Consider the following 27,680-nt stretch of genomic DNA (forward strand, 5'->3'; position numbering starts at 1 on the left):
TTAATTTATAGAAGTTTTATATGTTGATACAAAGTAATAGCAAACTATATCAACACTTCTTCTTTCATTGTTATAGAAAACAACATTTTCTTATATTGACTTAATTTTAAAATAACGGATGCCTTGACAGCGTTATTAGCAACACAAAAATTCATGCAACACTGATATCAAATGGACTGACAACCATCAATTCCTCGGTACAACTAAATAAATATATAATCTGTATTTGCAAATAATAATCTCCGCTTACACTACATGGAAAACCAATGGAAGATGGATAAGGCACCTGGGTCATATAACACCGTTTTAAGCGTTTTGTCAACCAAACATACTTCTATCATGTAAAGCACGACAAAATTATATTTGCCGGTGACGAAAATCGGAACTAAAATTTGTCTGAACACGTTTGACAGCTTCTGAGGCAATGACAGCGCTACTAGCGCCGCTGTCGCCGGCAAGGATAAGTTTGTAGTACTATTTGTCATACTAACCTTTGAGTAAATATAGATGAGCTGTATAAACATTTATTAATACCCCAAAAAGCGTTTTCCTTGCTTTCTGAATCATACCGAAATGAAGTAGGCTTTAATAAAATGCACAGCTCACCAACAAATTCCACTCATTCAATGCAATGAACCTCCATATCTAATACTTCTACGAATATATCTATATACCTCTAATCATCTATTTACAAGGGACAAGGTGAAAACAAAATAAAAAACTGAAAATTTAAAAAATAACATTTTACTTTCAAATAAATAGCGACTAACAATGGTCATGCTAGGATGGGAAACATAAAGGTCATAAAACCAGGATATAATGCTACGAAATTTTGAAGTTTTTGGTTTCTGCAATGAACACACAAAAGTAAAAATTAACCTGAGACATAAAACCCGTTAATGTCGGCTACTTCAAGTAGCACAAAGTATCGCTTAAAATATCGTCACAAAAACTGTTAACGCACTACAAATCACTCGTAACTTAATAAAAACTCACACATTTGCATGAAAACGCTAGATACAGACTAAGCGGTTACCTAGGGACATTTATAACAATATGCTAAGTCTTATGATAACTTAAATTCAAATGATAGCTTACATCAATGTTAGTGGTTCAGTCTGTAAAACATACATAATTATATTATTAACATTAATTATAATAAATTACAAGAATGAGATTGGAGAGGAAAGTTAATTACAACAAAAGGATTTAAAGGGAAAATTATGAACATTGTATGTACCTATCAGTAATATATATATTATGTTAGGTAGGAAGTATTAAAATCGTCATCCATTAAAACAATCAAAAGAAAAAATGGAGAGCTACAACATCTGTATGTCAATATATATTTTACTGAAAAAACATGATTCAAAAATTTCAAATCATTCAATTTGTGCATAGACAAAATAACTTGTAATTAACTTAAATTACTTGAAATATAGAAAGAACTTTGGATTAATGTTTTGCAGTCCTAATGCAACAATTTTCATTAAATAAGGATAGTATAAGATACTACACAGCTATGTTTCAAATTAGGTCACATAAGTAGTCTAAATAATATCAATTATTGATCATAAGGAAATAAATTTTCAAACATACAGCTTCTAAAAGGCTAATCAATTTAAATGTATCAATTAAGGTGATATGTCAATGAAAATGGCTGTGCACACAAAAAACACTGATTTTGACTGCATGGTTAGGGGGTTAAGGTCACCACACCAAACCCACTGCATGCAATGTGTCACAGGTTCGGTCCTAGATTATGACAAGCATCTGAGTGAACCATGAATGCTTGTAAAGAGTCTGAGTGTCTTTAAAGCATGTGATTTGAATGATTGTGGACTACTCGCGACACAAGGATTAAATCAACTAGTGCAGGAGAAGTTTTTAAAAAGAAAAATTAGCAGTTTATGACATAAAAATTGACATATGATTAACAGATTTTAATATTGATAGCCTCTCAGAAATTGAGGGTGTGGATATGAATGTACAAGATAAGATTCAAAACATTATAAAGTAACTAACAGCAAATAATGAACAACAAAAACCCAACTTGTACTACCCATTAATATTATATATCTTCAACACACTTACAAACTTTAAACTATACATATATAACTTTATATAGCGACATTATATGTTAAATTTAGTATACAATATACATATACATTTTATATAACAATTTTAACTCTATTTGAAAGTTCTTGCCACATTTATGTTGTAAAAACATGCTTTTTATGCTTTGTATAAAGCCTTTGTGTCAACTTGGCGGAAGGTTTCAATTCTAAGCAACAAAAGAATAGATATCACTTTACTTAAGCTATTCACATATTTACTTATTCTGTATAGTCTCGGTTTAATTTTGTTCAGGAAAACATATTAAAAATACACCTCTGTACATAATTACTTAGCCTCACCGGGAGTTAACAGCAAAATTAATATATTATTCTTAATAAGCACCAAACTTATCATAATTCATAATTTGTAAGTCAATTAACTCAAGTTAATGATATATTATCTCTTCGATTGAAATAACTAAATATTTGGTGTTAACTTAGATTACTAGCATTCAAATCTGAACAGGACATCTAGTAAATGCATGACTATCTTACAAACTTTATAGATGTTAAGCACATGGGTTACTAGATTACTGTCAAAAAGCCCTCACTGGACCACAGATTATGTTTGTGTATATGCCAAAAGTCTTACTATCTTTGTCTTCTTAAAATACATAACGGCAAGGTCCAACAATCTTACAGCAGTGCTACAAACAAAGGCACAGTCAACACTGATACTATTACTTTTTGGCAATCTGTATCTCAACTTACAAATGCATTCACAACATAAATTATATATTTCGCATATATAGCTATAGAACACATTGTTGTCACTCTTAATATCATATACAAAAGTCTTCATACCTTTCGAGAGACTTGACGCTTGATTTCTCAAATATTGATAATTTGATATCTAATGAGGTCACTTATGATTGTATTAACGACAAGTTACCTACATGAGTAACTTTATTAACACAGGGTGCATGTCCTGTCCCATACAGTCACTTTTGCTTGAGGTCTCACCACAAAATTACTCTTGTCTTGATCTTTTACACACTACACAACATCTGTGTACTTTTTACACAATTAGATTCACTTTTGCACACTTTGTGAGCTCTGTGGACTCACATGTCGTTGTAATGCACTATTTTTCATTTGTGAGAAACTTTATAGTAAGCACTTGGTCAAGGTGAGCCGTTTAGGTTCCACTAGCGACTTGTTTACTGGAGGCCACACGCGTCCGCTCAGTGCGCCAGCCCCCGCGCCAGCACGTCCCAGGCGGCGGCCAGGTAGTGGGCCGCGCGCTACATGCCGCGCCACAGCTCCATGGTGACGATGATGGGGCACAGGCGCGTGAACGTGATGCCCATCATGATGCCCGTCACCAGCATGGCCGCGCCGATCATGCCCGCCGTCGCAGAGTGCTCCGGGGCCACGCCGCTGCCAATACCAGATACAGTGGTCAGATTGTTTGAATGCGTCAATTATGTTCATATGTTGCCTAACTACAAGCCCATTTAGAGGATGCGAGGAATATCATGCAAGTTGTAATACATTGCTGGTGATCATATATGTTACTTTAGATAGCTGAGCTGCGCGGCTGCACAATGTATTGCAGCTAACATGATATTTCTAGCATTGTCTAAATGGGCCATACTACAAATTACATAAAAACGATACACTTTTTAACTTATAATTAATGTTTGCAGACAAAATTTATGGCCAAGTAACACAACATTAATTAATTTCAAGTTGCTTTTGTGTCTCATGCTAACTTTATATAGTTAATAGACATTTAGAAAAAACGCAATATCTAGCTAGATAATAATTGAATGTAATAAATATTGCATCGAAACTCACCCTCCAACATACATCATGCCTAGCGAGCTGCCATGGCCAGAGGTCCAACCTAGCAGCATAGCGCCGATCCAGTACACCCAGTCGTTGGTGATCAGCACCGGCAGTGTGCGGACGTCTGGCTTGTAGTTGCACAGCAGGAAGAACGGGATGAAGGCCACGCGGAGGGTCGTGAACACCCACAACCAGCGACGGGTTGGCTAAAATCAATTATGCATATGTTAGAAGGATATAACGGTGTGACTGCTAGTAAATACCGACGAAAAGCTACTGCTAGTAAATGACGACTTCGAACCAATTTTTTTTTTCTTTTAAAACTCCAACTCAAATGCACAAAGACACCCAGACTCAGAACAAGCATCCGAGATCACACAAATGCTTTTCCTACGCGGGGATCGGACCCAGGACACGACGCGCACAGTGGGTTCCGCGTGGTGACCTCAACCACTAGGCTATCCGTGTAGTCATGAAATTAGTTTACGGTAACAGTTACCGAGAATTAGTCTTATAATAAATTGTTGTTTTTTTTTACTTATTTTAGTGATAAGTTTCCACAAAATAAATAAAAGTTTTAAACAACTGAAGATGTCTCTTCTTCAATAATTCAGTGGTTTGGGTGTACTCACGTATTGGAACAAGCTGGCTGAGATGTTTCCCAACATGGCGGTGAGATTGAACGTCAAGAAGCAAGTGAGGCGAGTGAAGTTCGTACCAAGGAATCCGGGCATGTTCGGAAGAATATCTGGAAATATAAATGTTTATTGTTTATTATTATAAAATAATATTTTTTTTTGTATGTATCCTAGACTATGACCATCTACGAGACATAATATTTGAAAAAAAAATACGCGGAGAAACCAATTTAACAGTTTTTACGAATGATTTGGTGAACGAAACAGAACAAAATATACTCTTACCTAGCCTGAAGTATTATTAAATGATGCAACGGTTTACTCACGCGTATTTATTGGGAGTGCCCGACTAGTTTCGGACCCAAACGGAGTCCTTAATCATGAGCTGACGCGGCGGGGTCGCGAGTCGTATAAAAATATAGTCTGAATTATACCCCAGAATCGTTTGCGTTTTTTAATTTTTGACTAGGTACATAACATACATTTCAGTATAAGAGACACCAAAAGCAAAAGAGCAACTGAACTGAATAAATAAAACTGAACGGATACCCGAGACAATCAATTACCATTGAATTTTTTTAGTAACATCTTTAGGGATTACCTGAATTAACAGAAGGGTAGACAGCTAGCGAGACGAAGAAAGTGAAGAACACGTTGTACAGTTGTACGGCAGTTTTCCTGAATATAGCGCCGTAGGGGATGTGCTCCTTAGCGGCGCCGTTGGTCGCGGCGAGCGCGGGGTTCGCTTGCATGGTACGCTGTTGTAGGGTATCGTGGTAGCGGTAGAACCTCTGGAAATACAAGGTTAGGTTAGGTTAGGAAAATTAAAATAAAAATGGTTTGGTTTGAAATACCGAGCCCTGAACGTAAATGGCAAGTAACTGTTTTCTGTCATATTCAATTATTTAATTAGAAACCAATGATAAAAAGTAAGAAATCTACGAGAATAGTTACTAATATTGGAATTTCTTAATTTTACTCAAATTGCTATTAGTCAGTAGTGGGTAATAGATCTTCATCTTTTTGTTTCCATGGTCACTATATTAGGTTTAACTAGCCCAGAAACTAAACAAACTATTCCAAGTCTTCCTGTGTGGCGATCCCTAAGTATTTAGGACATTACAGGCCAGTATTATTCCAAACTAGATTAAATCAAATAATTGACAAAACAACTCACATTTAATGGTAAAGCGAAGTATGTATCGAAGCAGATGAGCAGAACGAACATGCCTCCTATGAAGTAATAGATGGCGGCTGTTCTGACGCTCTCGAAGAATTCTGACGACCAGTTGAGGAATACCACGAGGGTGCCGCAGATGTTGGAGCCGAGGACCACGGCGCCCGTGTAGCTGGGGGGCAAACGCGCTGCTACGCCGTACACAGAGTTCTGGAAGATCGCGTTGAAACCTGTAAGTGATGAAATGATAGATAAGTTTTAGTTATGAATTACTATGTTTTATATCATTCGTGGACGGTTCTGACCACGCTATTTCAAGAAAAAAAAATGGGCTATCAAAAGTATGTGACCATTGACATATTGACGTATACGTTTGGCAAAGGCCATTTTTGGGCACGGGCCTTTTCCCCTATAAGAGGGATTTGAGAATTGATCACCACGCTAGCTCACTGCCGGTAAACGATTTCCAATTCCAATATTTAGAACCCAAGGCTCCTTGCGATGTTTTCCTTCACCGTTTGACCGAGGTGTCTTAGTGTGATTCAGAAAGTACACAGTAAAACGTTGAAAAAGTCGCATTGGTACTTTGCCTGCGAACATTCGAGTTTGCATCGAACTTGCACTACATGCTTACAAAACCAGGCATATAATCGTAAGGACACCACGATAAAAACAAAGCCTACTAAATTATTACTTAGGTGTATAAAATTTGCTTTTCTGATGAAGTTGCAACTAAAATTTTATTTTGTAGTATGAATTGCGTTCTTAAACCCTGGAATACCTAATCATTTAACCATCTAAAACCTACAAAAGCACAAATCTAGACTAACTGAACCGATCTGGTAATTAAATAATAATGTCTGAAGTAATCTAGTACATATTCATTGACGTTAAAATTTAATGTCAGTATAAATGTTTAAAAAGCTAAAACTAATATAATCCATTGGAATAGTTGACCTAAAGAGCAGACAAACGAAACTGTGTCAATAGATCTGTAAATACATAAATAGTTTTACAGAAACGTTCAATAATCGTTAAACGTATACATTATTCGCGACTACTTGCCACGGCCGGCGTATAAATAACACTAATGAGTATGTTTTAGAAAATATATAGAGTAATAACTGACCCGTGTCGACGTCGTTAAGAGCTATATTCCGATTTATTTAAGCCTGTATGACAGTCGTTAAAAAACGTGGCTTACTATTTGGTTTTCAGTATACCCTGAGAAACACCGTCTCAAATTCACTTTAGCTCTGGATAATCTTTATATATATAAAAGAAAGTCGTGTTAGTTACACCACTTATAACTCAAGAACGGCAGAACAGATTTGGCTGAAGATTTGATAGGGAGGTAGCTTAGAGCCAGGAAACGGACATAGGATACTTTTTATCCCGTTCGACAGCGTTCCCGTGTGACTTGACATGAAACGTCAGTCACTATAAAACGTGGTATAACAAAAAAGAATCAGACTTGGAATAACAAAACGCAAATGAAAGCTATGTAATTGACGTAAAATGACAGCTATGTAATAAAGTATGAATGACAATTTGATATTTGTAAGACATCAATATTAAAACTATTTCTATCTATCTATCTATATATATAAAAGAAAGTCGTGTTTGTTACAACACTTATAACTCGAGAACGGCTGGACCGATTGCCATGGTTTTGGATTTGTTGGATTTGTTTCCGTCCCGAATAGCAGAATACATCTTAAAAACAATGAAAACTCGATATGTGTAATGAATACTTTCATTTCAATAAATGCTGATTTGTTTATTACATGTCAAACTTTTGTTGTCCATAGGGTGATACCAGGAGATCAGATAGTAGTATTTCATGAGGGTTGTAGCTGGGGGCACGAGGGCGGTACCAGGAGAGCACGTAGCCGTAGCTGATTAGGGTGATACCAGGAGATCAGATAGGAGTATTTCATGAGGGTTGTAGCTGGGGAGCACGAGGGCGGTACCAGGAGAGCACGTAGCCGTAGCTGATTAGGATGGTACCAGGAGATCAGATAATAGTAGTATTTCATGAGGGTTGTAGCTGGGTAGCAGGTACTGTACGCGTGAGAGTAGGGTGGGACCTTAGAGTAGGTAGCAGTCATGAGGGGATTACCAGTAGAGCAGTGAGGGTTATAGCTGGGTAGCAGGTACTGTACGCGTGAGAGTAGGGTGGGACCTTAGAGTAGGTAGCAGTCATGAGGGGATTACCAGTAGAGCAGGTAGCAGTAATACATGAAGGTGGTACCATTAAATCGGGGAATGGTAGTCAAAATCAAAAATAAACTAGAAAGAAATAAACTAAACTTGGCAGCACCCATGAGTTTGGCTCTAAGTTGCAGTAGATGTATATGAAGGTGGTTGCGATCTTGCTGAAGAGACGCTATTAGCATAAAAAACTAATTCAATCGGCAATATTAGTAAATCATGTGTTTCTTATTTACAACCTATATACAACTTAAAATGATTACTTAAAAACAATCAGCAATATTATCATCGACTCTAAGGCGGTACGAAGTCTGCCGGGAAAGCTAGTAAATGAATAAAAGCGAGTCGAACTGGACTTCGACTTGCAAAGTCGATGCGTCAGCTCATGATTAAGGATTTTGTTGCTGAAACTCTAGAACAGCTGAACCGATTTGGCTTATTTTAGTCTTGAAATATTCATAGCAGTCCAGGGAAGATTCAAACGGTTTCAAAATACGGAAAAAAAAAACAAAAAAAGAATTGTACATCAGCTATTAGGCGGTACGTAGTTCGCAGGGCAGCTAGTATTAGTATAGGTATAGAGCATAATAATTAGAAATTTTATAATCTTTTTTATATTCTTACGCAAGACCAAAACCTAGTTTTCACGTGTATAAAAATAACACAAAATCTTGATTAGTTTTCTTTTTTATCTGAGTTATTAGCAATTTTAATAATCCTTTCGTCTTGATTATAGTCTAGATTGAAGTTATTTCTAATTTCCACGCTACATATAAATTTTAAGTAGCACGTGTATTAGACGTGCACGCATTTTAGAAAATTAATCATTTTTATTAGATGAAATGTATGTTCGTCTGCATAGTAACTTAACAAAATATCTTCAAAAAAAGTTTGGTATAAGTCAAAACAGCCAACGACTGTTAATCGACAAAATAATCTTCTATAAAAATATGCCACTTGATAGCTTCTTTGATAAATTAAGACACAAACAATGTAATGATAAACGCCCTAATATATCAATGTAATAACTTACAAATCCCTTTCAATCATACTGATGGTATTAATTAAATAGACCGCTTGAAGGCACAAGCATTTCAATTCAGTTGTCGCAGTGAATCATTGGAATCCGAGTCCATGAGAATTATGAACTGTTATAGCTGTCATCATTCTGTTGTGAATGAGATAATGATATATGTATCTCTGTCATTGGTACTAGTATATGAGCCCTTCGTATATAAGACATGACTGACGTATAATTTTAAAATGTGTCATTTAGTGAGGGCCTTATTAACTGCCACAGACCAATTAAAATACAGATGTATACACGGCGAATTACATAAACGTTGGTATATAATTTCTTGCTACCGAGATAATTTATTTAAAATACGAATATATTGTGTCTTCATACATACACGATCTATTGCTTTTGTGGTCTGCAATATAATGATAAAAGAAATGTATACTAATGAGCGGTCGATGACCTAACGCTAGGTAGTTTTGGAATAGGGACCGAGTGAGACCGGCTCAATTGAACACGAATTAAAGACACTTGAATTTTGATCTCTTTATAAGATGGCTGCTATTTAGAACTTATGCCCTTGACTTTTAGGGTCAATAGATTTTTTCTGGACATCCCGAACTTGTTTTTGTTTAACCATTTATTTGATACATTCCTATAGGTAGTTTTAAGTTTTAATTATTAAAAAAAAACATTGCAACAAAATTTCTAAAGGGCTAAATATTTTGATATATCACTTAATGTGTTGTCCAAAGTTCATACACTGTGTTGTTGTGTAACCAGATGATATTTGAAAAGCCGCTCCTGATACCGCGAAGAAAAAAAATCGCAAAAAGTCATCCAGTCCAAAATTTGATCAGCAAATGTCTTGTTATGGACACCCCAACATTCCTTCAAACATTAAATGTAGTAATTTTTAAAAAAACACACCTATTCTCAATGAACACATTGGTATATGTGAAACCATTACTGGTAAACTTACCGTTTATAAAGAAAACGAGTATCATGGTGAGCCAGAAGAACGCGCCGGGCCATTCGGAGCTGTCGACCATAGCTAGTACAACGGTCGCGACGAAGATCGCCACTTCTATCATCAACGACCACACGATACGCGTTGTTAAGTTACCCCTGGAACAAGTAAAACAAAAAGTTATGTGGTGCTTTGGTAAATGGAAAAAAATCGCAAGAAATATAATATTTATACTCCATTTGTTTAGGTACTTATAAAGGTAAAAACTAAGAACAGAGAATCTAAACCTTGGTGTCCTTGGTGTACTTATAAAAACGGTTTTCTTTTAGAGTATAGGGAATGAAAAGCACTAAATGGTTTATTCGTCTCTTCATTCTACTGGGTATTGACGAGGAAATGACAGCCTAAAGTGACATTTTGCAGTTTTCGAACTGCTGTTTGTCGTTCTTGCCAACGGCTCTTATTCTAAATAGAAAGTATAAGAATAATACTCTATCAGTTATCAAATATCAAATTTTCTTTTATCTATTTGTTAAATATTGTATCCTTAATTGTATCACATCGTTCAGCGTATTTTTTTGGATCATCCATTCCTCAATGTCGATGTGTTTTGTTTAACGTAAATTATAAAGAGGGTTAAAAGCGTTATGACTATCACTCGATAATTAAAGCTAATGTCATGATATGACTATAAAATTAATTTCCGATATTTTTATTAATAATTCTGTTGCCTACTTGCAATCGGATATGGTAAACGGTATTTTCCCGATAGGACTTCCTATTCCCGGCTAGCTGGGATTAACTCAAGCTGATAACTCGCCTACGCCTTGTTGGTACATCGATTTTGCTAAATCTAGTAACTACGACATAATATCATCTTCCTGTTTGCAGTTAGAAAATTACAGGAAGAATTGATTTACCATAGCCGACATTAAGTATGTCGTACTAAGCTCATTTTAATAGAGATTAGTGGGTACAGAGAATTTCTTTCGCTTCATTACTGATATAGCAAACTTCATAGTGGCTCCCTCAACGGATCAAATACTTTCTATAATATAACATGAACCAATAAACTGGATTTTCCCAAATTGGAAGACATATAGCGGCACCATAAGGCGAAAAGGGATGACAACTGGGCATAAAAAGAAAAATTCAAATTATCCTCGGTTAGATAATTGAAAAGTATTAAAAAAATTTTGTTCCTTTTTCAGACAAACTAAAATTGACAGATTAAAGTTTAATAAAGGGGCGTAACAATATGGTAAAATTTATTCTCAATCGTGACGTCACGCGTAAGTTTTTTTTTCTATTCGCAACGAACTCAAACAATAATACTATTACGTCACTGGTCTTGTTATACCTACACAAGATGTCGTATCGACAGGAAGCCGTCCCAATCAACAGATGACCGCTTTAATTCCTGAACACGTGGATAACGAGCACGAATCATCTCGTGTCGAGTTCCGAGTGGTCTTTGTGTAATCTGGGAAGCACGTTATTTCCTATCCATAAAATTCCAACGTCATACTGGTGTCCTATGTTTTAAAGTTGGTGAGGTAGTAGGGTTAAAAACGGAACCGACTTAAAACATGTCAGTTGTTTTCCCTATGACAACGTTATTCGTGAGTGTAATCTGTAAAATGTTTGCATCCCAATTAAGTGCAAAAATCTATGCATATTAGACTAAAATTTAAATGGGAAAGGGACGACGCTTGCCGGATAATATCCTGGATCATAGTATGTGCCCTTTGGTTCCATCCAACATGCCCACGACGAATGTGAAGGCAGAAAAAGCAGTAGACCGTATGGAAAAAAATAAAGGAGGCGTTTTGAATACAGTGAGAAAGAAACGACTAAGCAAAAACAAGACTAATTAGACATCATAATGTACATTATGTCTACCTACTCTCCAAATTCCGTAGTTAGTAAAACCAGGAAACCTTATATAACCGCGTGGGCGTACAGTCGGACGCTGGTACAGACAATTGGACATTCGACCTCGTCTGTTCAACTGTCACAGAAATGTTTAACTTTCTAACCAACATTTAATTGGGAAACTCGATTCGAACTGCTATAATAATCTTGAAATGGTAGAGCAAGTTTCCAGGGAGCTGTCATCGTTGGGGATAACTGGGACATCTTTAACCAAAACAAGTCTGATCTAAAGCCAGCTTATGTTGCTGAAGAATAAACGGTTTTTATGATACGGGAAAGAGTTTTAACTCCAGCAGTAATCAATTTATTGAATGGATGGCGGGGATTTCAGAAAAGATTTTCACAAAGAAGAGCCAGGCTTTAAAAAATGCGTATCAGCATAAAAGCAATGCTTGTTCCAAGCAGGTATCGAACCCGCAACAGTGGTAATTGTTGCTTATATGACTGTTACTTATATTCTTAAGTTTTGCGACGAAGTCTTACACGTACGTGCCATTGAATAAACTAGTCTTTATCAGCTGATCTATAAGAATCATATAACATTCCCTATAAAACTAGACATCCAATCTCCCATCACGACAAAGTATCAAATATATGAATTCAAACTGCATTCAATAATAAAGGTATTAATCACCGTGTCGAAATAACCGAGCGAAGCAAACACAACGGTGCAGCCGATAATAATCAAATTAAACAGCAATACCCACGGACTAATATCCCGATGATACGGGTGAAACACACAACAACCTATCTGATAATCAACTCTATTACCTCGTGATAAGGACTATCGATGTATGCACAATAGCTGTTCAAATAAGCCATTAGCGTATATAAATTATTGATGGTGGTAACGGTAGGTGAGGCTGAAATACGCGTGTATTGGGTTTAACGCTGCCACTAGGTTGTGTGAAAGCCACTCGGCGATAATGTAAGTGGTACGTTGTAAGCTAGGCTACATGCTAAATCATTTTATCTACGTGCTTTGTGGTTAAGTATATGAAGATACCAAATATGGGATTATTTATGCGGTATAAAGTGCTTTAGGCATTGAGTACGCTATTGTTTATGTGAAGGAAGGTATAAATAAACAAAGAAGACAGTTTCCAATATGTTTGGTAATGCCAGACCGTTGTTTTGTGGTAAGTTCTATGATGAAAAACCATCATGTCATGACAAAATTGAAACAATTATCTTGAAATGGCAACATTCAAATTGAAATTCAAATATCTTGTACGAGAAGTAATCACTTCATTTGTCATAGTAATTAATCAGTAAACAGTAATTCGATACCGAGATCTCAAACCATCAAACTTCGTATTGAATATGGTTTATTAATTATATTATACGAACATTACTCTGATCGTCGACTCAAGGGAATAAAGTTTCTCAACTAAATCTCTAGCGAGATCCATTTGAACCAGCTTAATAACTTGACTAGTTAAGTTAAATGTACAGTTCAATCTGAGGTTTAAGTTCAAAGCTCGGTACGGTAAGCTCCGCTTGGCTGAATGCGAAAATACAGGAGTCATTTTAAAAATGTTAAACTCATAAAACCACTACGTTCTGCATGGGAGAAAATCAACCAGTCTGGACCTGTTTGCGGTTTTATATAAATTAGGATTTATTTAAATGTCAATTCACGGAAATAAAATGAAGTAATGTAGAGCTTTAACAAAGTAAAGCGATATAATTATTTTAATTGTAAAATATAGTCATTTTATTGGTATTATTATGTATTTTTTTAATAAAAAGTACTTAGTCTCTTTTTTAAGTCAATGGTCGAAATAACTAGAATTCTTGAACCTAAAAATGGCCGGGTACACCTTGTGGCATTTAGTCATCTGACGTGCAGGTGAAATGGTGAATACTGCAGATGTCTTATTGAATAAATAGTTTATTACACACACAGCTAAACAGCTCTTTTGTACCTTTGTTATTGTTACTTGTTACGATTCATGTGTAAGTTTATATGTAAATAATGCATACCCCGTCCTAACAAACACGTTGAACCAGCTGAAAAAAAGGTTCGGTATCTGGCTGGCCCAGCCGACGTAAGCCAGGAAGTGCTCGGAATACTCCGGCGCGTTCTCCAGCTTGTACTTGACAAAGTAATCCTTGGCCGTGATGAACATGTTCCAGGCTGTCAGCGTGCCGAGCCCGTGGAGGAGCAGCGTCAGGAATATCAGGTTCCATTTGTCTTTGGGAGGAGCCAAATCCATGGCTATACCTGGTAGAAGAAATATTTGTTAGCTTTGATATGTTTTACTGTTTATACCCTTTTGCCAAATAAGACGAAAACATTGATGAAAAATCGGGTACATAATTATGGTGTAAAATATTTTAACTCAAATTCAATAAAAACCCAATTCCAACAAGAGAAATGTTCCATTAATATACTAGTCTACTTTAAAATTTAAATCTTTTACCTATATCGGACATTGTTTCCATAAAACAATAAGACAATATTGTATGACAAGGGATAATGATCTATTAATCATCATCGAAGGCCATGGCCAACTCGTTTGCAAATTTTAATGTCAATGTTAACTTCTCTTTGGCCGCGAGTTCAAATCCCGAAAGGAATCTGTCTTTTTGTATTTAAAAAACAATGTCTAGGCCATTCAAAATAAATATGTGCTATGGAATTTACTGAAAATAATTTTCATTTTAGAACTTATATTTAATACTAGCTGTTGCCCGCGACTTCGTCCACGTGGTTAGAATTTTCCCCATTTTCCATTGTATCTTCGCTCCTATTAGTCGCAGCGTGATGTTATATAGCCTATAGCCTTCCTCGATAAATGGTCTATTCAACACAAAAAGATTTTTTCAAATCGAACCAGTGTTTCCCGAGATTAGCGCGTTCAAACAAACAAACAAACAAACAAACAAACTCTTCAGCTTTATATATTAGTATAGATTGAATTTTTTTAATTTTTTTTAAATGAATAAAACGAATTGTCGCAATACTTAGGTGCACACAAATTCACAGGAACCTGCATGTGTTTTAGTGAAGCTTTTATTATACCCACTTAAGTTATAATGTGACACACAGTTATATTTAACTGAAGACACTGCGTTGGGAGTGGGACATGATCTCATTGATCTACGAAATAACAACACGTGTGTTCAAGTAAGTGAAAACTTTGCTTGCGTGATTCAGGACTGATATGTTTCTCTCCGCACACGGTAGATGGCGCTTTTATTAACTAACTTCATAGTTCATCTCAAAACGTACTATTCGTACAATACCTTACGAGGGAATCGAACCCGTAATACTCGATGCAGAAAATCGAACGTAAACTCAATTAAGCATGAAATACATACAGTTGCGGACATCTCAAAACGAGCTGCCTTTGAGTATAACATGTCGTATCGTGTTCCATACGTATCGTGCTCAGCGTAACGTTAAGGACTGGCGCACATATAGAGGAAAACCGCTCAATTCTCTTTAATACACTTAAAAGTATGCTTTAAGGGTATAGATTGAAAGAGCATAATAAGAAGATAACGCTCCAGCAGCACTTTGTAGTTGTCATTTTATATCATTTTTATTTGCCTATCTTTGACTATTATATTCGAACGTTGTAAAATGGCTGTGGTGTTCGCTATATGTGGGCCGGGCCTAACAGTCGTGTTAGAATCCAATTACCTTTCAAGTTGAGCGTGTCATTGGGCAGGTTGGTGCCCTCCCAGGCCGGCGTTAGCTTCACCGGTTCGTTGCGAAGGAACGGCGCCTTCTCGTCCGCCGCATCCCAACCTAATAAGTAATAACATTCGTTTAATAATGGTTAGGATACATGGATTTTTTTTACAGTTTAGAGTAATGGGGCTGAGAAATATCAGGCTCTTTTGCCAGTCTAAAAAATATTCGCCACTTAGACCTACTTTTAAGCAATTTATTGTCACGAAAAATTTAAATAGGAATTCAATTGTGGTTTATATTGTAAGCAGGATGGAATCATTTTTTTTTTCAGAGTACAAACATAGTAATGTAATGATACTGTCCCACTAGTTTACTTTTCCAGACGTTCCCCGCGTGAAAAAAAGGCTTATCAACTCTATGACTTACAACTAACTTGTACAACATTTTTATTACTTTTACTTAGGTTAAGTGTGCCAAGCTAGACATAATTTTTTATCACTGTGCTAATGCGGTTACGCTAAATTTTTACCAGAGTTGTTTAGACATGCGGTAGCCAAGTTCAAGCTAACAGAACTGGTGGCATGGCATTATGTCTACCATAAACATGGATTAAAGAGCTATCTATAAGATTTATAGGTACGACCGTCATAACGTGTTAACATCTGCATTCAATGTGCGGCTTAATTGAAACGACAATAGAGGATCGTTCTCGGATCGACTCCAGCGATCTATTGTGAACCATGACTAAGTGGCTAGCTCTTTCTTGGTGTTATGAGTCTTTATATTATACGGACTCTCGAATGTATAAAGTTCTTATAATAAAGTAAGTAACCATCGTGAGCCTCGATCGGCTTATAGTCTCTAGGTAGAAACGCCTGGTAAATAAGTTTTTAAACGTTTGGCATTTCTTTACGTACCATATTTAAGTATTCAATGTTGCCAAATCGTAGATAGATACTTATAGCAGTTGCAGAATCCACGACCTTTAGGACTTTTGTAGATCAATTTTTAATGCGCCATTTCTTACAAATCCTACCCAAAATCTTTACTGGAGTTATCATACTTTTTATAAGACAATCTCCAGCAATCACACTTTTTAAATATAGCTTCATTTCTTTGTTTGAAATAGCATTAACTTGTTTGATAGTTAAAGCCTTGGTTTGTCCCTAATGACCTAAACTTAACCTTTCGTGCGCTCGATCACTTAAATATGTATATTGTAGGGTAAAGCTAAAACCGATGGAAATATGTTGTAAGAAGTAAAATCAATTTTCCTGTTGTAAAATGAAAACCGTGTTACTTTCTCTGATCTTGTTTTAGCACCTTTTGTTCTTTTCATACAATCTTGTCAAACATACACAGCATCTAATATTTAATAGCGGTTTGTATATGTATGTGTGTAATGTTTTGGTACTTATAGATTTTTGCTAGCAACCAACACCCTACTTACAGTCCTTTCGAATATTTTATTTATTAGTCGACGAATATGGCAATTTAAGTTTGATGTTTTGATTGCGATATTGTTCGTTAGATAGAATAATTAGAACAACAATAGTGACTCCATTTATTCTCTGTTTGACTCTATATTCGACTGTATAGCGACGGAGGCACCATGACACGAACGATTTTTCATTCAAGTGACGTTTGTACGTCGGTCAATTAAGCTCAAGTAATCTTTGGATCTATTGTAAAAGAGCAATTTCCATCGTAATTTGTCTCTTTAGAATGAAAAGCTGTGAAGGGAATCATGGTGCTACTTTGTGGACTAATATGAATAAACGTTTTTAGATTTTTAAAGTGCAATCCACTGAATATCGATCCTACACAAAAAAGTAAACAGTGAACTCGGAAAGCTACACCCGACTTAATTAAGCTCACATAAATAAACGTTGACATTACAAAGCGGGTTCCGTTATTATAAACACATCACGTACACAAACATCAATCTTGCATTACGCTACTTAAATACGGAAACGAAACGTATATTGTAGTTAAGCGTAGCTCGGTTATGTTGAGATACACGTGTTAGTTAGGATTTACAAGTTACGCAGCTAGGCAAACCAACAAACGTACTCAATCGATTTATGGATTTCATGTCAAAAAATGAGAAGGACAAAAGAATGAGTAAGCGGTTTCTGGTTACGATAAAATAAATAAAACATGACAAACAGTTTTCCAGTAAATATGATTTAATTTTAAAAGGGTGAGTGAGAACGTTGAATGAGAGCTCTACAAAATAGTTACTATTGATATAGCAACTTTCGATTGTATATTATGCAAAAAATCTGGTCAAGCAACGTTACCAAACCACCATCACTTTTTTTCTATTGGATAGAAAGACTTTGTTAGACACGTACCTACTGCAAAAAAAGTTTAGTCGATCAAATGAAGTAAATACAAGTAGGACAAGTTACAAACTATTACAAAGAAACTACTCATAAACTACTTTGGGAATCCGGTTTCTAATATTTCTTTTAAATACAGTAAATTATACAACATTAATCTTTAAACTTTAATACCATAGAAAATGGAGAAGTGAAATTACTCTGACACAGCGAGACTATTAACAGATTACGATCTACATTAACATACAATAAATTTGACAAATTTAATAATCTGCGCCAAGATTTTTATGTTCTTCTGCCATCTCGAGGAAAATCAAACAGCTTAGAAATTATAAAAACCCCATCGGTAATAAGTTTCATCCCTTCCCCTCCCCCCACGTTCCTCCCCCACAATTTAAATACTCCTTTCATACAGAACCAACTTAATTGAAATCGTCCAATCCGTTCGGGAGCTATAATGCCACGGGCAGACGACATCAACACTACGACAGGCAGACACGTCAAACTAATAATATCACAACAATAAATATAGATACAGTGCCCTCCCTGTGCATAATACAGAATATTTATACTTTACATAACATAAAGTTATAATGTTCAGCAATAACAAACGTTTAAAAGCGACAAGTGCATGCCAGCAACCCTCAGCCCTCGGCTACACAAGGAGGGCTGCAATGGTCGTTGTTCCGCCCTCTCTACTTTAGCTCGCTTACAGAAACAACATTTTATAATGGCCTGTTTAAAATACGTCCTAAATGCGGGAACGGCGTAGAGAAATATATTACTTTTTGCATAGTAGTTTAGCAAAGAACTTTGCAATGAGATTTTACGGGTTTATGTAAAGTTTATAAAAAGAAATACAACTACTGGTTAAACTGTTTTCGTTTAAATCTCGTAAGGGCGATAGCCTCTCTAATCTCCTATTTCTCATATGTTATTCCAGATTTATTGAAAGCTAACCTATCCCAGACCAAGGAAGCCCAAAATACAAAGACTTTGGAGAGAGAGAGACTTTGGAGACTTTAGAGATTGGAAATCGATCAAATGTATTTTACAGCCTCGTGATGAGATTTTAAATACGACAAATTACCTGAAAATGTCCCGCTCTTGCAATTAACATAATTGGATACCTACTCGTGAATGGGCGCACATTAAGATTAGAAATGTAAATGTACAGATTTATATTACAGATTGAAAATCACTGTCCTATACCTTCCCGTCTCTACATTAAGCCGTCGGTCTATTTGCTGAGAATTGTTCTTAATCCGCTAAATGAATTTCGATTCGGTTTTCACGGATAGAAAAGCGTTTAATGAGATTATGTTTATGTAATAAACTTACTTCGTTTGGAATGTCGTAATAAGAATATATATGAAATGTATTTTTATTTGGTTAAATAATAACCGAAATCACTGGTGTGTAAAACCGAGGAGGGTCTCTAGCTAAAATATATCATGATATTTACCTTCATAAATTAAAATTTTTCATGATATACCACTTGCTTTACATTTTCCTCGCAAATATGTCCAATATTGGTGTATGTTTGTACATGACACCCAATTCTTTACCTCAATGCACTGGATAACCCATTTTAAAACAAAAACACACCTATTTAGTAAATTTAAACGGCAACTTTTTGCACCATAAATACGACAGCAACAAGTAGGTCACAAACTTGTATTTTATAGTTACGGAAGCTTTTTATAAAAACGCTAAATGCACTGCGGCAGACTAATTTCCTTCACAGTATTAACGTAATGGGGACTAAGAGCGGGCTAACGTATAACGCCACGATCCAATCTATCGTATCGGCCAACAATAGCTGTATTATCGCATTCACTCGTAATAAACGTTTTCTCTTTATTTTTATCGCTTGTAAAAAGGTACTATTGCAAACGTTAGTGCTTAAAATAGGCTTTTATATGTCCCTTTCGCTTTGCACTTGGTAAAAATTATAATATTTTGTATAACATAATAACAAATTGTTTACGTTGCCTACTTTCGTAAAATAAAGTTTAAAGAGGAATTAGCAAATAACAAGATATATTATGACGAAGTTGAAACATTATCATATTTAAAAAAAAAACAACTTTGAAAATGACCCTGCATGTATAATATAATTCTCGAAAGCAAAAACAACTGGGATTTCGCTGCTTAAATTGTCATTTCCCAAGCGATATTACATTATTACGTTACTTTAGAAACTTATAAAATGTTTCTGCAGATATATCGCCTCATTTGCTAAAATATAACTCGATGCAAATAATTAAATATTCGTATACAGGCCCAACGAAATAATAGGTACGTTACCTAATATATCGTCCTACTAAGTAATTTGAGTATGATTTTGAGACATTCTTAATGATATCTACCACAGTCGCGAAGCCACAGCCAGACCACAAGCGAGACCTGTCCACACAGATTGTGTAACACTACTTTTATGAATATTTACACGGAACATGTGTACAAATGAAAATAGTAGCCGGCACCTGTAGGCTGTATAAATATTTATCTTGCGAGGGGAAAACTTTGGCACACTAGGGTTGCCATATGTTAGGGAATTAAGCTCGTTTTTGTACGCAATGCGGTGCCGGAGAGGGCCAAAATTACTTTACAAGTAGTAGGCACATAGTTTGTAAATCGCTGCTTGCTTTTTGAACAATCACATATGCACACCCACGCAGTGTGAAAGTTTAGTATAATTCAATGATAATAAAACACGTTTATTTAATACTGCAGTTTGGTGTGGTAAGATTAGAGATATAACACTATAACATCAGCAAGATCAAACAAGATGGAAATCCTAGGTCAAATATTCGAGATAAGATACTTCGAGATTTAATGAATATGTGTATACTCTCTTAATAAGTATTATAAACACACTATAAACGAATGTTTAGAAATAACATAAAATATTAAAACGATTTTTATAAAAACTACGACACAAAGATGCAAATCAATACATTGAAAGTTATCGTAGCAACAAAATTGATTTAGAATTAAAGGATTGCGTAATAAAATGTAACACAACAAACTGTAGCGTTCAAAAATCGAATATCTCAATTAAACTACTTACTTTTCGGCCGATTCGCATTAAACGTTCCATATTTAAACACCATCTTGACTTTTTTATTTTTTTTAGATATTATTTATGAACAAAACATTAAATTAACACTGGCAGTCAATAAGTTAGAGACGTGTTCTCGTTAGGAACCACAAGACAACTGCAAGGGAACTAGTATTGCCATTTGACAATATAATATTAATTATAAGTAACACTTATGCGGTATATACCCCTCTTAGACATCGATCTTATATGTCGAAAGAATAGGAAGAATTGAATTATGTCTTGTTATTCGATAAGTTGGATAATTACTGGCAACTTTGGAGGCTTTACAAACGGTAACCGGTTTTGGGAGTTGGTAAATAGTTATACATATTTATAAGCACGATATAGTATTGCTTAGAGGCTAAGTATTGGACGCGAAGATGGTTCTGAGAATGAATAACTATTTGACGCTTGAGATTACGAATTCGGGTTAACTTAAAAAAACTTTTATTCAAGTGATTCTTTTAATCTTTAAAAATATTTTGTTCTTAATTTATTATTACCGTGTACTAACTAAAATAATACTAAAATGACTACTAATTGTATAATTATTACACTACAATATACAATATTACGACCCTTGGTTATACTTTATGGAAACAAGGATATAATATATGCGGTTTAAACGCTTCATGGTTTGTATGCAACAGTGCATAGTGTTTAATGTTTATAGTATTCAAACACATGCCGCATACTTTTAATGTGTAATGATGTATAAAAAAAGAATGAGGGCTGTCCCTGTGTGTGTAAAAAAGAAAAATAATATTTTTAAGATTTTATAGTTTCTGTTTGTTTTTGTGTCTAAAAATAGAATATTGTTATGTGTACATTACATTAACAAACTTCCTTAATAATTTTGTTGTTTGAACATTAACTCCACACTTAAAATACTTAGGTATGTAATGTCCTGAAATCAAAATGCGTAAGTTAAAAATTACCAACGAAAAACTCAAAAGAAAAATACACTACCTTGACACTACCAAACACAAACACACCGACAGTTTGAACTAAACAAAACATATTATTTAGTTAAAGAATCTCTCAAATTCTGACAACAATTAAGGTTAATTAACATAGTCTTATTATCGCAGCTGATTACACTAGTTAGGAGTTAGTTTATCTCGGGTAATGCAGGCGAACAATACTTGGCGGGTTCAAAGCAGTTATGTCAAGAAACACCATACTTCAACGACTTTCAAAGACATGTGTCGGACATAGCAATTATTATTACACTTTTGTTTCTGTGTGTGTTTTACAAACAGCCGAGTGTTTGAGGTCACCGCGCCAAACCTACTGTGCGCATCGTGTCTCGGGTTCGATCCCCGCGTAAAATAAGTAGTTGTGTTATCCACGAATGCTTGTTCCGAGTTTGGGTGTGATTATGCATGTGATTTGTATGTTTGTGAAACCCCCGCGACACAAGGATTAAGTTATTTAGTGAGGGAGTCGTTAAAAAAACAACAAAACAAAGACTAACGTACTATGAATTAATCAGCTATTGTAGTTAGCTCTGTAGCCACCTATGGACAGCTTAGTCTGTTGTAAAATTAAAATAATAGTACCTTTTAAATTATAAAACTATTTATCTTTGATTCAATCGTAATCTCCTGTCTCCGAAATGACACTTTTTACTTATTTCTAAATTTCTGAGTGTAATGCACTGTTAAATATTCCGTTATAATAAATATACTAGTAAGTATGCAGGTGAAGTGTCATCTGTCGCAATAACATACCCGTATACGCCCACGATATACTATTGAATATAAATCTGAATGAGTTATGTTGTATTTCCGTTGTTTCACACTTTAACAAATTAATTTGTTACAATTGGAATATACATAAATAAGATACCAACAGTTAGTTAATAGATTAATTAGTTAACACGCTACTAAATGACCAAATGCATTAAATTAACCGTGACCTAATATTGTTTTTTATAATAATTTAATAACACGTACACAATAACAATGAAATCAAAAGTGTAATTAACTAATTAAACCGTCAACTCGTTAATTAATAAACAGCACGGTTTAATTGAAACAAATATTTGATAGAAATCTCAGTATAGCTCTGATACATTTTCTGTTTAGTGTGTAAATGCGTTTACAAATCTAGTGTCAAAACCAGTATGTCAATTCATGATCAAAGGTTTTTTTTAAACGACTCCCGAACGACACCCTTGTTTTGACTTCAACAACTCGCCTATCCGTGCAGCCCCACTGACCTTTTAGTATTTTAATAATCACTTAAATTGAATTTTATTTATTAGATGCTTCAAGTAGATACATTTTCTTTGCTCTCTAAACTTGACTGATTCTAATAACTGCAACAACTAAGGACAGAGATATTTAAGAAGAGAAGAGAGACTTTGTTCTTCCGTAAGACAGAAACGGCTAAAAGAAAGTTGAATATGGTAACCCTACTCGTTATTATAGGTCAGCGGGAAGGCGGAAACGAGGTAGTATGAGATTACCGAGATTGAATGACTACGGGAGACTATACTTTTGTGAAAGCTATTCATCCTTGCCGAAACGAAAAGCCTTACCAAAGTACAGGAAAACCTACCCATATGGCAAAATTAAAGGATGGAAAACCAACCTTACTGTATTCAAATAAGGACGATGTTAAAGTCAGAGTGTTGTCAGTATTGTGAACCCGATGTTACCTTTTGTTTTCTAAGGGTTTGCCTGTTTGAGAGTAAAAATCATTTTTATGATGATCTGTGGAATACAGGTCGGATTACATTTCATATTTCATCGGAGGTCGAACCTTTTTATTGGTTCAGTGACGGATTGTTTACTGTAGGTTGAGGTTAGAGCTTTGGACTTACGTTATTTGATCGGTTTGATTTGTAAGCATATTTTTTTTTATATTATAATCATAAAGTTGTATATTCAATTTACCGACGTTTTTAGTGCTTATGTTTGCCCGTAGCTTTGCCCGCGGGGCTATCACTATGACGATCACTACCGCGGGGGTAAGACAATGTGGAGATTGAAATCGGCAACAGCATCCTTCATCTCATTTCATAGAAATTGGTCCAGCCGTCTAGGCTCACAAACATAGCTTCTTATAAACTTACGCCTTTACAATATTCACGTGATTAGCAAGTTATTGGACAAAAATTTTGCATACAAAGCATGTCTAGCAAAGCAATTACCAGAGAGATTTAATGGGTGAATAGGACATAATTACAGGGAAAACAATTCCATTACGACTGGCTTTTATTTTCTTAAGCACCAATTTAAGTTATCGGTATAGACCTTGATAAGGTGTGATTGTTTAAATTAAATTATTCTTCAGTATTTTCTCTGCATTGTTCTTGTTGTTTTAAAGTGTGCTAGTTTCACAATAATAGTGTACAAGGGACTGGGATTCAGGCATTCAGTGGCTAGTTATTAAACTAAAACTCAAATAGAAGGAATTTTTTTATTAGGTAGAGCACTCTACAGAGTCAAATTTATACGATTTTAGTAATTTAGGTACACAATTGAATAAGAAATAATTACATGTAAAAATATCTATGAATATTCCACAAAAACACATTCCGATCCGAACAGAACATTCAAAAACAGAAAATTTGCATTTCGATAAGAACAAATCTTTATCAAATATGACATAATGTGATAAGAATTGACAACAATGTTATCTTGAACAATCACAAATAAACGGTAGGTACTACTGACTAGTATGTAGCAGCACTGGGCAAATTGCAGGACTATACTACTATCATACACCCTGTAAATGGTGCACTAGAGTACTTAATTTTTGATTTTTTTAATGTTTATGTTACAAACTTATAAATTTCTTACTTCTAGGCAAAGGTATTTGTACAGAATAAATAATAGAATACTTAATTTTTGACATTACGAGCAACAAGATCTTCAGATTTCATATTAAAAACGACTGGCCTTTATAAATACATTATAGCCGTTGTATAAAGGTTAAAAGCGACAGTAATTAAATGTAATAAGCGAAAACTGCTAGTCTTATTCATCAGTGTAATTATATTGGTGATTCATTATCATCTTAACAATATGAATAGTCAAATGCGATACCAAAAAAACAAAGTAATTACAACTCAATAAACAGAGGAGTAACAACAAATATTGAAGGTCGACAAAACCGTTTGCTGATAAGACAGGCGGTTGGTAGACGGACAGATATCCAAACAAAACTGATATTTTAACAAATAACATATTCAAAATCCATTCATGGGTATGATATTATAATAACTTTCGTGAGGAGGATTCAAAATGATCACTAACACGTTTTCATCGGGATCACCCGACTAATTTCGAAATCAACCGGAATAATTAATCATGAGTTGAACTCCGCCGCTGATGCCGTATCGGACTAGTGGGACGATGCCGTATCGGACTAGTGGGACGATTCCGATAACCATGGATCAGTACACCAGTATTTAAATAGTCTCTATTCACACCTATTTTTACTACAAGGCCCGTAACAGACTTGGTACAAATCCTATCATTGTCACCAGCTGTCCGCTATCCGATAAATCTGTTTAACAACCTTGATCCCATTAATATACGACCGATATCACCACGTAACGGAATCAGGTCAACACCACGTGAATAATCAGTATATTTATCTTAACGATATAATTTTCTGTGATTTAACATAGTAAATCAGTCAAAAATATGCATATTAATATAAAAATTACAATTTCTACAAACAAATTATGGTGATTATACATCAAAAATATTGCGTGCAATAGTACGATCGTACTAAATCCTAGAAACTAAGTTACGGCCAATAAAAATGTATCGCTATATTTATGGTTAACCCGGGGGAAAATATGAAATACACGGCTTTCGGGAGAGAAAAGTTAATAAACATTGGTTGTTGTCACCGGGATAAATGTCTGGCAACTGGCAAACGGAGCTGTGATAAAATGTTTCAACAAGTAAATGTGCTGAATGGTGGACTCATTATTGTGGACTATCAAGAGCTGTGATTTACGAGGTTTTTCTCGTTATTAACATACAATGAAGAGTATTGTTTCTAGATGGTAGGTTTACAATAGATGTACCAAATCTGTTCAATTCTTCTACTAAAACGATACTGTATATTACTGTTATTTCAGTGAAGTGTGATACGCAAAGCCACTGCGTTTTTTGTTTATGAAACCAGATTCATCGGTAACTACTTGCACAAACGTTCACAAACACATTGTACAATAAATACAGCTTATATGGATGAATATTAAATGATGTAGAAAACAAACAAATTTCTACATGACCAACTAAGTTTTTAAGTTCTATTCATACAACTGTACAAATACAAACAATCGTCTAACTTACTCAATAACCAAACGTTTTGAGAGCAGTCTGAAAGGGCACCAGACAATGGAAAACAAAGTCCATATTTTATCAAAGAAGAACAATAAATATTGTATGACGTCAATAGCATAACATGACATTAAAAGCCCAGAGACAACGAGAGTCCCGTAATGCAAAAATATAAAGAAGTTATGACCTACTTGAGTAAAACCTCTAACGATTTATTTAGAAATAGCAATGCCAGCGCGCTTGAGATAGAGGGCATACCGCCGTCTCAAATATTATTGTATTATCATACTTGTGGAAGCGTGACACAGCGTAGAGCTGCATCCTTATTTCACATTTGTAATAACATTAGGCTTCAGGTGTTATTTTTTAAATAAATATCCGATACACCTTTAACATTCGAAATACGACCATATAGAAATGGTACTTGTAATAAGAATACAAGAATTTAGGAGTACGATGTCATTCTCAAAATAACGCTTCGTTCGTCAAAAATATCAAAATGCTTTGTAAGAAGAAGCGAGAGGCATACGACACCTGGAATGCGTATCATGACCGTGTGTATTAACAATGTGATGTATTATGCATATTTACAATGAGGTATTGACATCGTATGTTATACAAACAGCGCGGAGCCCCGAAATATCAACAAGGGTAAAATGTGGAAGAAAAGGGTGGACCCCACTCATAATCCTTTTACAGTTTGACCCAAAATTAATAGGACCAGGAATATCAAGTCCACAACACATCATATTTCACCTGGAATATTTTCCCTTAATGTGATTATCTGACCGAGGTCGAAAAGTTTGCGTGTACCCGTATTACGCAAAATTCCACTTCAATCCCTAAGTAGAGAGGGTACTTAATTAAGGATATGAATAAAGTTGCCTATCTCGGAATCGATGAAAATAATACTGTCCTTATTCAGTAGGTAACATCCAGTAGCTGTTAACGAGCTGATAGCACAGCTTGTAACCTCATGTTTGGACGTGGCGTCATAAACCCCGACTGACAACGTAAATGTTTATCTGATAGCTCGCGGCCACATGCACCGTGTAGATTTACTAACTGTACTTTTACTTTGTAGTTGTTAGCTTAGTTTATATCTGACAGTTTAGTTCATGTCTAACGGAAATTGAGCCGCGTCACAGCTGAATAGATAAATCACACTAATTGGTGAAAATTTTCGAGACTACGATTGACTCATACTAATCTCAGCTAGTCAAATTTTAATCATAATTGGTGTAGTATAGAGATAGCCAATATCCTGGCAGCATCCTCGTATTGAGTTCTTACTCGATTTCATCAGCTTTTTTATGCACACTTTTGTATGACTTCCACGCAGGCGAAGCCGGGGGAATAAGCTAGGTGACACTTGACGCACAAATGCTTCATCTGATGAAGGTGTATT

At 35.2% G+C, this 27,680-nt stretch overlaps 1 protein-coding gene across 4 annotated transcripts; it reads right to left on the reverse strand.

Annotated features, from left to right (window-relative positions):
- Window positions 1-727: 727 nt before the first annotated feature.
- On the reverse strand, window positions 728-27,680 carry LOC113494799 (equilibrative nucleoside transporter 1-like). 4 transcript variants are annotated; one of them, XM_026873271.1, is made up of 9 exons: window positions 27,566-27,680; window positions 15,513-15,620; window positions 13,847-14,087; window positions 9,938-10,083; window positions 5,724-5,953; window positions 5,148-5,337; window positions 4,541-4,656; window positions 3,918-4,114; window positions 728-3,497 (listed from the first exon to the last, which is right to left on the reverse strand). In XM_026873271.1, the coding sequence occupies exons 1-9, from the start codon at window positions 27,573-27,575 to the stop codon at window positions 3,362-3,364; spliced, it is 1,374 nt and encodes a 457-aa protein (XP_026729072.1). In that variant the 5' UTR covers window positions 27,576-27,680; the 3' UTR covers window positions 728-3,361. The 4 variants fall into 4 exon arrangements, with proteins under 4 accessions (XP_026729072.1, XP_026729069.1, XP_026729070.1 ...); XM_026873268.1 differs by lacking the exon at window positions 27,566-27,680 and adding an exon at window positions 26,285-26,408; XM_026873269.1 differs by lacking the exon at window positions 27,566-27,680 and adding an exon at window positions 20,928-20,985.

The sequence above is a fragment of the Trichoplusia ni genome, chromosome 6, assembly GCF_003590095.1.
Source record: "Trichoplusia ni isolate ovarian cell line Hi5 chromosome 6, tn1, whole genome shotgun sequence".
Taxonomy (NCBI): Eukaryota; Metazoa; Arthropoda; class Insecta; order Lepidoptera; family Noctuidae; genus Trichoplusia; species Trichoplusia ni.